This window comes from Phycodurus eques, chromosome 20, assembly GCF_024500275.1.
Source record: "Phycodurus eques isolate BA_2022a chromosome 20, UOR_Pequ_1.1, whole genome shotgun sequence".
Classification (NCBI taxonomy): domain Eukaryota; kingdom Metazoa; phylum Chordata; class Actinopteri; order Syngnathiformes; family Syngnathidae; genus Phycodurus; species Phycodurus eques.
In genome coordinates, this window is record NC_084544.1 from 2,708,328 (window position 1) to 2,724,869 (window position 16,542).

The window sequence follows — 16,542 nt, forward strand, 5'->3', positions numbered from 1 at the left end:
TTGTTGTTAGAATTTTAAATGTATTTTTTTCTTCGTTCTTGTATACGTACGTTTACACGTATTTAAACAAGGCAAGAAAATTCTCGACTTTTCAATGTACAATTATGCAAAAATAAACTTTATTGCAACTTGTAACGAGCAAATAGCGCCATCTACAGTCCGTCCAATCGAATCCATCTCGACAACCAACCGCATCCTCCCCTGCGACTTTTTGTCAATATAACACATGAACACATTGTGGAGTTAATCACTTGATAACACTGGTCAACTGAGTCATTTAAAAAAAAGAAAATACTGTAATGCCTGTTTTTACATGTTTAAGAGGAAAATGTTACTTTGCAAAAGTATATATTAAAAAAAATGAGCTTGGAAGTTTACACATTTAACAAATATACAAAATACATTTCTTAAAAATAGAACCACTCGTTTTCAGGTAACATGGCTTTTCAAGCAGGGCTTGTTTTAGTTGTGCTTTTAAAATGTGACGATTGCGGCCAAAATGAAAGTTAAGTTGGAAATACATTCTCATTAAAAAATAATTTTTTTATTGCTTTGCTTACAATAAATTTCTGCAATCATAACGTAAAATATATTTTTTACAGCATATAAATCTAATATTTAAAAAATTAACTCCAATTAAATCAACAAAAGGCCAAACTTATTTTTAATGATTTTTTTAAAAGTAAAACACACCTGATTCAGCAGAGAACATACATATACAATCCACATAATGTCCTCTGCAATTTATACAGCAGGAGAATATCATTGTGAATAATAAATAAAATCACCTTTCCATGAAGAATTGCACTTGAAAAACTGCACATTGAAGGAGACCAAATCAACCCAACCGCCACTTGGCGCCTTTTCGCGACAACACGCATACACACCCAAAAAATAAAAACACAAACGCACCCATAGTCGACACAGAACGTTGTACAAACTTAAATATACATACTGGCGGCGTATTTACAAGTGCAAAAGTGTGTTATCGAGAAAAGAGAGAAAAAAAAAAAAAAAAAAAGTTGCGCTTTCACAGTAACAAGTGGAAAAAGTGAGGAACTAACAAGTGCAGTGTGCTCCTATTAAGTCCAGTGAAACTTTGTGCTCTCCAGTTCGACCCCAAATATTTATTGTATACTTGTGCATGTGCGCATGTTGTGCAGAGATTCGGTTTGCGAGTTTTTAAATTTTTTAAAATGATTTTTCCCCCACCCTCCTGGCGTGGCACGTTGGCGTCTTAAAAGGCGGTGGTGACGGCGTTCGGCCGCCGCCCGCCCAAGCGAATCATTTCTCGCGGCACCGTGTCCAGTTGCTCGTAAGCCAGACGACCTTCCTCGCCTGCAACAAAACAGCACAAACTTGTCATTTTACCAGAAAGACGAGCGAGAGGAAAAACAACAAAACAAAAAAATTTTTTTATGGGGAATTGTTTTTTTAATGAAATAGTTTAGTTTTCTGTTTATTTTATTTTATTTTTTTACAAGGAAAAAAAAAGCTATGCACCTGAACAGTTGTTATTTTATGAAGTCAACCAAGTTCTCTTTATATGAAAAACAAACAAACAAAAAAGTGAGAAAATGCTCATTTTACCATAAAAAAAAGCCATGCACCCAATCATTTCCAGAGTCAAACCCCCCCCAAAAATAAAACAAGTCAAACATGTCATTTTACAGGTTTATGATTGAGAAAAAAAAAAAAGTCTTTCGATAGGAAGAAAGATAATTTCATGTGAAAAGGTCATTTGGAGGGGGAAAAAAAAGCAAGTTTGAGGGGAATTTTTTTTAATGTAATCAAAATTTCAATTTAATATGAACAAAGTTGTCATTTTATGAGAAAAAAAAGGCTTAAGTGACGCAAGTTGTCACTTTAAAACAAAATTTGTCCTTTTACCAGATTTTTTTTTTTTTTTATACGTACATAAAGTTGCATGAAAAAAAAAAAAAAAAAAAACAACGTAATTTTAAGAGAACCAGGGAGTGTAAAGTTGAGGCTTTACAAGGAAAAAAAAAAAAAAAAAGTCACTTTATAAGATTTTTTTTCATGCAAACAAAATTGCCAATCGTCATTCTTTGTAACCCTAAAAGATGAATATTTTTGTTTTGCGGCGCACACTCGACTTTGAAGGCGTTTCTGCGATGTCGGGCGACGGACTGACCGAACGTGAGCAGGGTTTCTATGGCGACGTGGCGAAGCTCCTCGTCGGCCGAGTCGCACAGCGCCGCCACGGCCCGGACGCTCTCCACCGCCTGCGGATCACAATATTAGGCACACCTGCGCTAACGACGCCTCGATTATCGGCAGCGACCAAAATATTCGGACGAGCCGTCGCTCACCTGCAGGCAGCTGAGCGCCGCGCACGCCGCTCTCTGGCTGTGGACGCTCGCCTCCGACAGAGCCTCGGTGTAACACTCCACCGCCTGTCAACACACACACACACACACACACACGTTATTATGGGATGGCGTATGATTTCATCGCAAGAATGAAAACGGTCAAAAGCAACGGGCTGACCTTGTTCCTAAAATGGGCGCGCGGCGGCGCGGCGGCGTTGGCGAGGTAGCCGGCGGCCGCCTCGCTGACGCCGGGGTCGTCGGAGGTCAGCAGCGAGGCCAGCGTCCTCAGGGTGGCGCTGTGAGGCCACAGGCGCCACGCGGGCACCTCCTGCAGCGCCGATATGCACTGACGGGCGTTTCCGCCGCGCAATCGCTCGGTAAACAACTCTGAACGCAACACACACACACACGAACGAACGCCAACTCAGCCAAGGTTTGAAATCATAGTTTGTAGGTGATTGCATAAAAAAAAAATATATATTTTTTCAAAAATAATTTAATCATGTGGTGGATGTCATGGAATATAATAACTTTTTTAAAATTTCCTTTTTAGTTTGCATAATTTATTTTTATTTGTTTTCATCATTAATTGTGTAATTTTTATTTACATTGATATACTAATTTTGTATGATATATTTATTCTACAGTTTATTATTTGTGTCGTACAACTTATGAAATTCATTGAATTTATTACTATATTTTTTTATTATGGTGTTTTATTTGTATAATTTATTCTACAATTTATCTTAGTTCTACAACTTATTGTATTTCACACATTTGTTGAATTTATCAAACATTTATGTGAAGAATTCATTATTCTTCATGATTTTAGTTCTAGAGTGTACTCATCAATATTTGCATAATTTATTTTGCATTTGTAGAATTTATAAAAATATATTTGTAAAATGTATTTTTATTTGTAGAATTTACTAAACTATTATTATTACTACTATTACAACATACCCAAGTGAAGCTGTCAATTAGCTTATTTTAAAATGTAGCCGCTTAATTCCATTTGCAGGTCTTCTCATGCGAACGGACGAGTCCCCGTAAGACGCTTTGCGCATGTCGCTCGCTGTTGCTCACCCTCCTCGGCCAAGTGCAGCAGGTGCGTCTCCATGTCGCCGACTTGATGTTCCGCCACGTACGCGTGAAACAGAAACACGGTGACGACGTCCCGCCTCGGCCCGTCCGACGCGTCCGGCTCGTCGTTTCGGTCGGCCATCTCGCGCGCCACCAAAGAGATCACTGCAACGCAACAACGTTCACAATTTGTATGGCAAAAAATAAATAAAACTAAACTAAAAAACTTGGAATAAAGGCCATTTTAAATGGGGGGGGGGGGGGGGGGGGGGATAAATACATTAATAAATCACAATTTTAATTCAATAAATTTTAAAAGTTTTATAAGAAAAATGTCAATTTATAAGAATCTCATCATTTTATTGGATTTTTCTAAAGTAGTAATATTCCTAGAATGTATTTTTTAAGAAGTTAGCTTTGTGAATATTTTTTTTAAGTTGTATTTTTATGAGAAAAATTGTAAAAAAAAAAAAAAACGAATTTAAGAGAAAAAAAAGTCAATTAGTTTTTTAAAATTGTCATTTGAGAAAAGAAAGTTGCCATTTTATTAGATTTATGTTTCGTTTTGTTGTCATTTCACAAGAAAAACGTAACAAAGAGCAGCGCTATCAAAAAACTTCAAAAAAAATTTTTTTTTAAAGAGAAGTTGTAATTTTACTAGATCTGCCTTCTTCTATTTTATAACAAAGTGACCACTTTACGAGAAAAAAAGTCAAAAAAGCCTTTTCATTTTTTACATGAAATAAGCGGTCACGTCCCAAAAACAAGTCGCCATTTTTTACAAGATCACTATTTGATTAAAAAAAAAACAATTTTTTTACGAGACAAAGAAGTCAGAATGTTGCTAAAATGAGAAGAAAGTGGGACCTGCGTGGCAGCTTTGCGGGTACTTCTCCATTAGCGTTTGCTGGTAGCGCCGCGTCATGTGACTCAACACTCGGTCGAGCGTGGTGTGGAAGAGTCCCGGAGAACCGCTGCACTCCGCCCACGACGCCATCAGACCTCGCCGCGCCGCCAGGCCCGGCACCGCTGCAAGCGGAGCAGAGTGTGACGTCACGCACGCTCACTACGTCGCGCCGCGCGTACCCACCCTCGGCGGGGGACGACAGCGCCCCCGGGTGGTCCACGATGACCTCGGCCAGCTCTTCCAGTAGCGCCGTCTGAGACGAAAGCTTGCGGAGGACGCCGCGCCGGCGCCACGCGCTCGCGCCGCCGCTCAGCGCCTGGCCCAATGGAAAAGGCAATTAGAACCGAGAGAATAAAACGTTTTTGTTTTTCTTTGGCAATTTTTTGGGGTCATCAGTCAGCCTGTCATTTTATGAGAAAAAAGGAGAGAAAGAAAATTAGATTACGAGGGCAAAGCAGTCACATTGTGAGGTTTTTAAAAAAATTTTTTTACCCCACCTAAAAAGTGAAGAAAAAATTGCGCAACTTTCAGAGAAAGTCCTTTTTTACTAGAACGCTATCGTTTTCATTTAATACATTTTACAATTATTTTTTAAAAGTTGTCACTTTATGATAAAATAAATCGTCAAACATTTATTACAAGAAATAAGTCATCATCTTACATGAAAGTCATTATTTTAGTGTAAAACATTTGTCATTTTCTGAATTTTTAAAACCAGTTATGACATTTTTTTTAAATTTGTAATTTCATAAGAAACATTTAAAAAGATTTTTTTTATGAAAAGTAACAAAATTGTCATTTTACAAGGAAAAATAAACTAAATCTCAAGAAATATAATAAACAGAGTTAAGTTGTCATTTCTATGTAAGATCATTTTTTGGAGAAATTAATTTTACAAGAAAACTAGTCAAAAGTAATCATTAAGGTGCAACATTTATGAGCACAAAAAGCAGATTTTACTTTTAAAATAAAAAAAATATATACAAATGTTTAACATGAACAAATGTGTAATTATACCCCCCCCCCCAAAAAAAAGTGGTCGTATGAGAGAGAGAAAAAAAAAAGAAAATCACTGAAAAGCTTTCTTGTGAAAGGAAAACTTAGTTTTTTCAAAGTAATAACATTTTAGTAACGAGAGGCGGTGCGTGCGTGCCTGGATGAGGCGCTGGCAGTACTGCAGGTGGACCACAAGGGCGGCGTCCAGGTTGTCGTTGCCGGTGGTGAGGGGCAAGGGGCTGCCCGCCACGCTGTTGCCCACGCCCGTGTCCTCCGTCAGGGCTTCGCTCAGGTGACCTCGTGCCTCGGGGTGCTGCCCCCTACAGGGGAAAATAAAAAACTTCAAATCATCAATGCAAACGACAACGTTGACAACCTCACCTTGAAATTGGAACTCCTGAAAAGTACGTAGAAAGGAAATAAAATCTCTTTTGGTTTCTCTGATTTATTATTTTTTGGAATTTCTCTGAATCATTTATTATATAATTGATATTTCTAATTTTATAACTATTATATAATTTATGGTGTAAACTGTCTAAATGTGTATTTAAAATGTGCATTTCTTAATTATTATTTGTTACACGTTAAAAAAACTATACAACGTATTATTTTAGGTGTATAATTCATTATCACTTTTATTTCTAATTTATTAAACAATACATTTCATATCTGTCTCTTCTATTTGTAAACTTTGTTGTACTCTTTTTAGTTGCATAATGAATTCAATTATTTGTATCATTCATTTTTATTTTTCTACAGTAAATTCTATAACTGTTAAAATAATGAATATTAATGCATTTTATGGCGCATTATTTATTATTTCTAATTTAACACATTTTTATTTATATATTGAATCCAACCATTTTATATTTGATATATATATTTGAAAAATACATTTTTATTTGTATCACTTTACTTCAGCAACTTAGTTTGCATTTGTATAAATTATTTGTACTAATTCATTACATAGTTTGTGTGACTTGAAATTTTGTATAAGCAATTCATGTGATAATGTACGAACCCAAAAATAAATTGAAGTAGAAATCAGATATTTGCACATGAGATTAAATGTAACAAAAGGGGGGGGGGGGGGGGGACATATGAATGAATATTTCCAACCCACCCGATCCTATCAACATCACCGTCGAACGGCGGCACGGCGAGGACGACGGCGTCGTCTCCGGTGTCGTCGTCGTCAAAATCGGACGTGTTGAGGAAGTCGAAGCTCTCGAGCGCGCTTTCCACCGTCAGGCTGAGGCTGGACGAGCGACTCCTGCGGCCCGGCAGGCGGCACTGAGCGCCGCCAAAAACAAAGACCAAAACACACGACACGTCACTTTGCCGCCGATTTTTGCGCTTCGCTGAGGTCGCGACAAACCTGACACATTGGAACACAAAGTCAGTTCCACGAGAAATTGTCATTTGACGAAAAAAAGTGATCACTTTACAAGAACAAAGTTGTTAGTTTACAAGAATGAATCACAATTTTCCCTGGAGAAAAAGTTCTGTGCTTTTTAAGAATTTCAATGTCTTTTTTTTTTTTTTTTTTTTTTAAAGCAGCCATTTTTTGAATGAGGGGGCGGGGTTATTGAAATGAGCCGGCCACCTTCAAGAGGTCCTCCAGCCGCATGACTTCCTGCTCCAAGTCCTGCAGCTCTCGGCATCGCTGCGTCAGCGCCTCCAGCGTCAGGAGCAACCCGTGGACGGCGTCCTCCAGGCCGCCGCCCTCCGCGGGGGCGCCGCCCCCCTCCTCGTCCGCCCCCGACGACGGCCGCTTGACGAGCTGCCGCGTCAGGTTGCCGCCGTCGTCCTCGTCGTCTGCGTTCAGAGTTAATAACCCAAACTAGTATTGAACCAAACATTTTGGGAAACTGAAACACAAAAAAAAATAAACTACCAACTATATAAAACTGTCTTTTTTGTCAATGTATTTCTATTTCTATTACGCGACTGCCGTGACTCGATTTTGCCTTCAAAAAGATTGCACTTCAACTTTTACGTTTTAGACGGTTATATTTCATATGTGGATGCTTGTTTATCTTTCCTAATTGAAAACATTTCATTTTTTTACTTTTACCATTTTAAAAGAAAACAAATGAGAAAAAAACGTTTTAGCATTTTCAAAAGCAAACGTCATTTTACATGACAAAAATTGATTTTAAGAAAAAAGTCCATACACAGCAAAAACGTTTTACATGAAAAAAAAAATTGTCCAAGAAAAATTGTTTTTTATGAAAAAACATTTTAATTTGAGGAAAACAAAATTGTCATTTCAAGAAAATGTTCATGAAACAAGAAAAAGTTGCCATTTTATGAGAAAAAAAGGATTCACAATTTTTCACTTCAAGATAAATTGTGTTTCCACTAGGAAATAAAATATTTCATGAAAAAAATGTTGATTTTAAAAGAAAAAAAGGTCAGTATGCAAAAAAATTCATTTACAAGCAAAAATGGTGCACTTTCACCCCCCAATAAATAAATAAAATACATTTTTTGCTTTTGAAAGAAAAAACAAATGAAAAACTGAATTTAAACAAAAACAATTCTCAATGAAATAAAAACTAGCAAAAGTAAGTCAAAAAGATGCGACAGTATTCTAACCTTGGTCCAACTGGACCGGTTTGAGCCGGTCCGAGTGGTCCAGGAAGACGTCCTCGGGCGCCACGGCGTCGCGTCGGGACTCGGTCCGTTCCCACTCCGACTCCTCCGGGCCGGCGCTCGTGCCGCTATCAGTCTCGCCGTCTCCCTCTCCCTCTCCCTCTCCCTCCTCGTCTTCCTCGGCGATGGAGCCCTCCCGCAGCCCGGAGGGCGAGGCCGACGCGTCGGGCGGCGTGACGGTGATCTCCGGGTTGGACGGCGCCGGCGAGTGCGAGCTGGGCGCCGGGCTCGGGCTCGGGCTGGACGCGTCCGAGAAGGCGAAGGACAGACGCTGGCACTCCGCCGAGCTGCCGTTTTCAAACACGTCGTACGGTAGGGTCGACTGACAGGGAAGTTTGGGAAAAAGAAAAAGTCAATTTGATGAGATTAAAAGTTGTCATTTTACGGTGGGGGGAAAAAAAAAAAAAAAAAAAAAAAAAAGTTCAAGACAATTTTTTTATAATTTGAGCAAACATTTTAAAATAATTAGTTCAATAAAAATACATTTGAACACATATTTTTAAAATTCAAATGAGAAAAAAAACAACATTTTCAAAATAATTTAGTTTTAATATGATAAATAAAAACATTTTAATATATTTGTCATTTTAATGATGATTATTTTCAATTAATGAGTAAACATGGTCATATGATGAAAAAACAAAAAAATGTAGTTACTTTTAATTCTATTACATTTCTGAAATTAATAAATAGGAAAAAAGTTGTCATTTTGCAAGAGGAAAACACAGGAATCAAGTCAGCAAATGGCAACCATTTGGAAACTGCATGCAGACACTGCCAAAAGTGGGCAAGATTTGGGTGCAGGGGGCCACGCCACGCCACGCCACGCCACGCCGCACACTCACGTAGACCTCCAGGCTGGATTTGGGCCTGGGCGAGGACAAGTTCGCCGAACGAGCGGGCGCGGCGGAACGTCTCCAGCAGGGCGTCTCTGAGCGCGCGCAGCAAGGACGGGCGTTGGCGCTCCACGGGGGGCGGACGCCACGTCTTTAGCGGGTCGCGTGAGGTTCAGGGTGGGCAGGGTTAGTCGGGACGGCTGGCGGCACGACCGGGCGACAAACGTGCAACTGACTCCAAAGATGAAATACTGTCGCGCTGTCTTGACTTATGAACGGACAATTTGTTTTCTTTGTTGCAAGTAAACAAAGAAAGAAAAGTGAACTTCGGGCACTCCACCGATAGATGGCGCCAGGGAACACGCTTGCCGAGCTAAATTTTCCCGTTCTATTGGCACATCATTCTGCTTCAATTAAAGTCGTATATCATCTCCTGACGTTTTCTTTCTCGGCGCGCACAAAGCGGTACTCACAAAGAAGGCGGCGTCCTGGAAGGTGGGCGTCTCGGGCGTGCCCTGGCTGTAGACGGACACCCGCCGCTGCAGCGCCGCCGCCTTGCTCACGTTGCCCGACGACAGCGTCAGGTCCTCCACGTCGAAGGGGCTGCGGCGAGAAAAAAAAAATTTAACGCTACCGTCGCGAATAACCGCGAGCGAGCAAACTACCACGAATAGACACCGGGACACTTGATTAGGTACGTCAGAACTCAAATTGGAGCTCATATTCATATTTAATAATGATTAAAATAAAATATAGAGAGAAATAAAACAATTCTAAAAATAAATGTAAATATCCATTGCCAGTATAGTGAATTTTTTTTTTAAAAAAAAGGCTCGTTTTGACTTGGAACGGACTCGTGCGAAGGCGAGCAAAGAACCGAGCGGGTACTTACTACCAGGCGACCTCCAGGTTGAGCTTGACGGTGCCGAGGTCGTTGACGTCCACGGCCACCGCCTGCGGCATGGCGGTGAACAGCTCCTTGGTCTCGCAGATGACGCTGCCCACCAGCAAGTGCGTGGCCAGGCCCTTCAGCTCCGTCACCTGCGAACACGCGGCGGACGCCCGACCGCCGCACAATGAAACCGAACGAAAAGCCGCAGCACTTCAAACACGATCATAAAGCAGCCGCACCGCGCTTCCTAGAATGTACACAATTATGAACCCATGTTTCATAAACAACTCTATTCAGGAGTTAAGTTAAAACCGCCTTCAACTGAGGCTCATCGATCGCATTAGCTCGATTTCTCAACGGTTCCTCCTCGGTCAAACGACACGGGGAGGTTTGTTTACTAGCGCCGGGCGGCCGACCTTGATGTTGATGAAGTCGCCGACGAGCGGCATGAAGATCATCTCGTCTCCGTCCCAACTCTGCCTGGAGTTCACCTCGATCCGGCCCTTCAGCTTCCACCGCTGCCGACCGTAACGCATGAAGATCTGCGGCGCAGACTCGCAGTCAGCGCGGGCGTAGCGACGCTTTAATATTCACTTTTTGATGTAATTAGCATTCGAAAACAAATCTTCCACTCGCATTCATTTCTATAATATAATGATTACCCCATGAAAACAATTTGTATGAAGTTTAAAATACAAAACTACATTGATGATAAAACAAATAAAAAATATTATATATATATATATATATATATATTTATATATTTTTTTTAAATACAATGAAAAAATAAAAAAATAAAATTAAAAAAAATGACTTGCCTCATACTGGTCTCCCGGGCAGAGGCGGGCAAAGCCTGCCAAACCTGAGAGAGAAAAAGACTTTTTACATGGATGTTAATTCAGTGATGCCGACGAGGGTCCCAAATTGGAGTGGAGGCAATAAGAACGACTTCGGTTGCCACCAAATGAGAGCTTTTAATATCAAGATTATGCGGTCACCTTTCATCTTGATGTGAAATTCCCCGAGCAAGTTCTCCAGATCGCTCTCAAAGGCGCTCATGTTCTGGAGACGGGACACGCAAAAAAAAAAAAAAGAGAAGAAAAAGAGACATCAAACATGAAGCGGCGGCGGCGAAGCAAAATGGCAGACTTCTTCTGTCTTTTGGGGCATGGCTGTCTGAGAGCTTTTTGCGGGTTTGCTCGTCATACACGTGCCGACCAAATTTCATGTTGTCTTTTTCCAAAAAGAGTTTTGTCTTTTACGGCAAGTGATCCAATTTTGCCACCAAATTCCGCCCGCAAGCAAACGGCGAGAACGAAAACACTTCAAATGAGCGTCGTTGATCTGCCCCGTTTAATGTTACATGTACAAAATCTCTCCAACGAGTCGGTCTCGACTCAAATGTCTCTTAGTGCTTTTGGCGGGTCGTAGTTGTAAGAAGAGCACCTCGGTGTATTCTTTGTAGCGGCGGTTGACCTCGGCGACGCTCTCCTTGGTGGCCTTGGTGGAGGGCGAGGAGGTGAAGGCCTGCTTCATGCGGCCGGCACCGTCGCGCAGCCGACTCTGGATGCAGAAGGCCTCGTACAGCTCGTCCACCTGCGCCAACGCAGATGCCAAAGGGGGGGTGGGGGGGGGGGGGGAGGGGGGCATTTGGGGGGTGAACGTCTCTTTCACTTCAATAGAATCCTGGGAAACGTGGGGGGGTTAATGGCTCCCAAAACGTCCTGACCCTTTTGAAGTTGGGATGGTTTGAATTGAGAAACGTAGAGTGGCGATGATGCAACCGTTTTATGGAGGTGGGAAAGTGATGAGTCAGCAGCGCTTATGTAAAAAATAAATAAATAAATAAAATAGAACTCCCTCAGCCAGCTGGCGGCAGGCCACGTCTGCCAGTCAGTGGCGTGCGCTGAGTGTGCGTGCGCGCGCAGCAGCTGTTACAGTGGCATAGAAACTAGAAATGGAACGCAGCCAAAAGACAAAATCGCTTCATCATCTCTGTATCTATCTGGCTACCATAAAAAAAACAAAAAACAAAAAAAAAATAAAAAAACGTTTTTCTCCGAATGCGATCTGTACATCGTCATCCACTTGAAAGGTCGGGGCTAATAGCGTCATTTGCTAATCGGCGGCCAAATTACGCGACGCTCTCGCCGCCTTCTGGGAAATAAAATATCCTTCTCCGCAACGAGGTCACGCCGCTCCGCACGGACCACCACCATCGTCACCGTCACCATCGTCGCGCCTCAAGCTTTACATTTGAGCCTAAACCCAGATAATCCAATAATAATGATATTAGCTGCAGGTATGAGTATGAGTGATATTTCCCCCCCCCTTATGAATCTAATCACCACAATTTCTACTCGAGGATTTGGACTCCTTATCGAGTCACATTAATCATCAACAGGATTTGGATTTTGGCAGACTCGAAATCCTCTTAAACATATCAACATTATCCGCGCGCGCACACACGCACACACACACACACGCACACACATTAAGACCGAGGCAAACAAACGCACGCACACTCACACACACTGGCAGTAGTGACTCAAAGGAGATTATAAAAATAGGCGGGACGGATCAAACATCAACAAACACACAAGCTACTCCTTGGGGGTCGTTCGCGCGCGCGTCTGGTGAAATTGGCATTCAACATCCGGTGCCTATATTGAATTTGTCTTTTTGCACATCCATGTAGATTTTCTTTACTCCTAAGGTCAAATGTCAAATCATGTTTGTGTTGTTTTGACAATAAACCCAATCCTGATTGTGACACTCGCACGCACGGTCGGAACAGGAAAATGAGTTCATCCTGGCGTTTCAGTCGAGAAACACACACACACACACACACTTCGTCCCCGGGGGGGTCGGGGGGTGGGGGGGGGTTGCAGCGGCACTTGAATCTCATTACTCTATTATAAAACACAAGTGCGCACACACGCACAAAGAGTAAGATGATGCTGATTGGCCGTTGTCAAGTCGAAATGTACATTAGTACTTAACTGTAAATAATTACAAGAATGATTTAGATTAAATCATTCAGATGTCTTGCAATGATCATCAAGACATTCCATTTGACATTTTATGAAAAATGAGACCGTAATTTACCTTCTCTAGGGACATTCTCTACTTGGATTTTTATTTTAAAATAAGATTTTTTTCCCTTTTGTTTCCCGACAATAGATTTTATTTTATATTCTATTATTTAAAACAATATTTAATGCCACATTTCCAATGTAAAAATATCATGGAATTTCCCAAATCGAAGCGACTTTCGATCAAAAGAAATATTTTACATTTAAGATTTGATCATATTTTACATATGTGAACGAATGGGATCTTATTTTACTTATTCAAATGTAAACAAAACCCTAACCTATTAACAATATAGATTTTATTTTATTTAAATATTTGAAAAAATATTTCATTTTTACATTTCCAGTGTATTTAAAAAAAAAAAAAAGGGTTTGCATTTATGTAAAAGCGGGATTATAGTTTACATTTTTACATTAAATATTGGATTAGTTTTTATATGTAAAATTTTGAATTTAATCTTTTTAAATGTAAAAATCTGATTTATTTTACACTCATAGTTAAAATTAAATTCAGTTTTTACATTTTTGTAAATAAGTTAAATTTATGTAACCTTTTATGATTTAAAATAGTTTTATATTTTTTAAAAGTTAAATATATATATTGACACTGTACATTTCCTGAGTTAAAAGATTTTGGTTTTTTTACCCCCCCATCCCCAATCGACAATTGAATCAGCCCAAATAAAGTAGCCTTTTTGTTCTTTGTTGATATTATTTCCCATTGACCTTTGACTTTCGCAGATCATGACTTTCCTACTAATAATTCCCACGTGACTTGTCGTCCTATTTTTGTGCGCCGCAAATAAGAGAGGACGATTCATTCCCGGGCTTCACAAAGCCTTTCAGTGTTTGTTTCAACACTGGCCGGCACCTCGTGACCACATCCCTTGCGTGTACACACTTTTCGCACAAAGTGGACCACACGCACACACACTTCGATCTGCCTCTCTTTTAAATTTTCTCTTTTCCCCTCCACGTCTCCAGGGACTCAATTTGGACCTGACCCACATCCGCAGGAACCACGTGTGTGTGCGTGCGTGCGTGTGTAAAGCTCTAATGTGACCCGCTAGGTGGCTCCGTTCAAAAGATGGCCTTCTGGTAACCACGGCAACCGCAGGAACAGCGCGAGCGCGCGGCTGTCGAGTCTGATTGGATGCGCGACAACACGCGCGACAAAAGGGAACGCCGAAGAGAACTTGCGCAAGCTTGAAGACGATTCAACACGCAACAGACGACAAAAAAGGACGACAAAAGCCAACCTGGCAACCTCAGCGGGAGGTTTTTTTGTATTATTATTATTATTTTTTTTTTTTATACCTTGACCGATTGGACTTGGTGGCCCAATTTCCTTTTAGCCAAGTCGCAAAATGTTTTTTTTAACAGTATTAAACAAAATCTGCGCAATTCGGATCGGATGCAGATTTAAAATGATTTTTCAATATATATTTTGATCAGTATGAACATTTCATCTGGTGTATAGATCAAAACATCCCGATTTTTAATATCAAAATGTTTATGTAAAGACGTAGGATGTTAGTTGACATTTATTCCTTTAAAAATTGTGAGATTTTCATTGTATTTTTTTATATTTTTATGTAAAAGTGGGTTGGATAAATACCTTATGGATTGCATTGAATATCTTTCTGTAGAAATAGGTTTTATCTAACATGTTTACAGATTTGTTTTAATTGAGTTTACATTTTTATGTACTAAAATGTTAAAAGGGGATTTATGTTTAGAAAAATGTTTATACTTCTGTAAATGTTTTATAATTTCATTTAACATTAGTATAGAAATAAAAAATATATACATACTAATATGCAAATGTAATATTTTAGCACGTAAAAAGCAGTACAGGCAATTGTATATAAAATTTCACTTTTTATATACAAATTTGAATTTTTTAAATGACATTTTTTGTGTGGAAATAGATTTTATTCAACATCTAGCAATTTCTTTACATTCAAATTACAAAATGATTGCAACCAATTTTTTGAAAAAGTGATAATTCTATAGTTTTGTGTAAATGTTTATTTACCATTGGAAATATTTTTAACTAATTACGATATAAATAATGAAAAATAAAATAATACCTAATTATTTTCATGTAACTTTCTTTAGTTTTGCATGTAAAATATTTTTATATATTTAAGCTATTAAAATTTGGGGCTTTTAGTTTTAAATGTATGGTAAATAATTCAACTTACACTTTTTATGTATATAAAAAAAAATAACAATAAAGTGCTTTTTTTAACATCTACAGTGTTTTGATCAATAAATAAATAGAAAAATCATATTGAATCACCATAAACAGAAAAGAGGAAAATACTAATTACGACCAGCTAAAACAGCAGTTTTTTTTTTTATTGTTGTTTTTTTTTTTTACCTTGCTCATGTGAAACTCCAGACGTCTCATGTACCTCTCGATGGCTTTGATTTGCTGCAGAGACAAATCCGGTAATTGTACGTTACACCTTGGCAAGCTGTGCCAAATGTCAAATGAGTATTTCAAGTTAAATGCATGTCATTTTACAAAATAACCCCTTAGGTGTATATATAATTATAACCATGCAGCTCATCTCCATTTATTCCCTTTCATCACCTTGCCGGCATTAATTACTCCGCAAATGATGCCAGCATTTATTTTCCTTTTCGACTTTTTTTTTTTTTTTTTTTTTTGCACGCTGTCCTCGCTCACCTTGTCAAGATCGTAGAGCACGCCCTGCAAAGAAATAAATAAACAGAAAGAACACTCAGTTATTACTGGATTACTACACTGGCTATTACTGTTTTTTGTTTTATTTTGGTCTCACGCACATTACTCATGACAGGCGACCATCTTGTTATGATTTTGTTCGACTCACCAGCCGCGAGTTCCTCTTCATGTCCTTCATGAGAAACATCAGCTTGTCCAACTCCGTCTGGTGCACCTCCAAATATTCACTGCCAAGGACACAACATTAGGTACAACGCAGTGAACCCCAGTCTGAAAATCCACAATACCGGCTAGCTTAAGGCTAACATACAATGCAAAATATAGACAGTATATGGACAGGCTAAGGCAAATTACCGTCGATGTTACGGTAATTCTAAACCTTCAGACAACTGCTTCTTTAACAAATGCAAAACAGCGACAGAGCATACAACAAAAAATAATTAAAGATTGTATATGTTTACACCAAAATGTCCAATTAAAACATCTCATTGTGTCTAACAAAAGTATGCTAGCTTAATGCTAACACAATGTAGAACGCAAAAGATGGGCAAATGGATGTTAACGGCCATGGTACATTAATTATATCGCTTCTAATTAAAGTCCACTCGCTTAATGCTAACATAATAATGCAAAATATTTTAGGTGGGCTCGCGGAAACTAACATAGATGTTATGAAAGATACTCCCAGTTGAAAGTTACACTATAATTGACAATTGTATATCTAAACCCCAAAATGTTTAATGAAACCATATATTTGCATCTAATGAAAGCTTACTAGCTTAATGCTAACACATAATGCGAAACCCAATAGAATAATAAATAATTCAATCAGCTGCTACGTTAACCATACAACAAAATTGATTTAAACATTCTATATTTAAAAACCAAAAGGTTCAACCAGACCATATAATTTTGTCTAACGAGCCTCCGCTAGCTAACTGCTAACATATAATGCGAAATACCATAAACGGGTTAAGGGAAATCGGCAATTACAACGTTGTACTACACTAAAGGCTGGCAACTCCA

General features: G+C 39.3%; 1 protein-coding gene across 1 annotated transcript in view; it reads right to left on the reverse strand.

Moving 5' to 3' along the window:
- Window positions 1-97: 97 nt before the first annotated feature.
- ripor2 (RHO family interacting cell polarization regulator 2) overlaps window positions 98-16,542 on the reverse strand; it is a 37,220-nt gene continuing 20,775 nt past the window's right edge. The window contains 20 exon segments of the mRNA XM_061664912.1: window positions 98-1,338; window positions 2,156-2,246; window positions 2,334-2,417; window positions 2,512-2,720; window positions 3,420-3,581; window positions 4,284-4,445; window positions 4,507-4,639; window positions 5,477-5,639; window positions 6,443-6,612; window positions 6,926-7,137; window positions 7,921-8,299; window positions 9,287-9,416; window positions 9,706-9,854; window positions 10,122-10,247; window positions 10,524-10,567; window positions 10,704-10,767; window positions 11,152-11,301; window positions 15,187-15,240; window positions 15,499-15,522; window positions 15,665-15,743. Of these exon segments, the coding sequence (XP_061520896.1) occupies window positions 1,238-1,338; window positions 2,156-2,246; window positions 2,334-2,417; window positions 2,512-2,720; window positions 3,420-3,581; window positions 4,284-4,445; window positions 4,507-4,639; window positions 5,477-5,639; window positions 6,443-6,612; window positions 6,926-7,137; window positions 7,921-8,299; window positions 9,287-9,416; window positions 9,706-9,854; window positions 10,122-10,247; window positions 10,524-10,567; window positions 10,704-10,767; window positions 11,152-11,301; window positions 15,187-15,240; window positions 15,499-15,522; window positions 15,665-15,743 (2,686 nt within the window). The 3' untranslated portion in view covers window positions 98-1,237.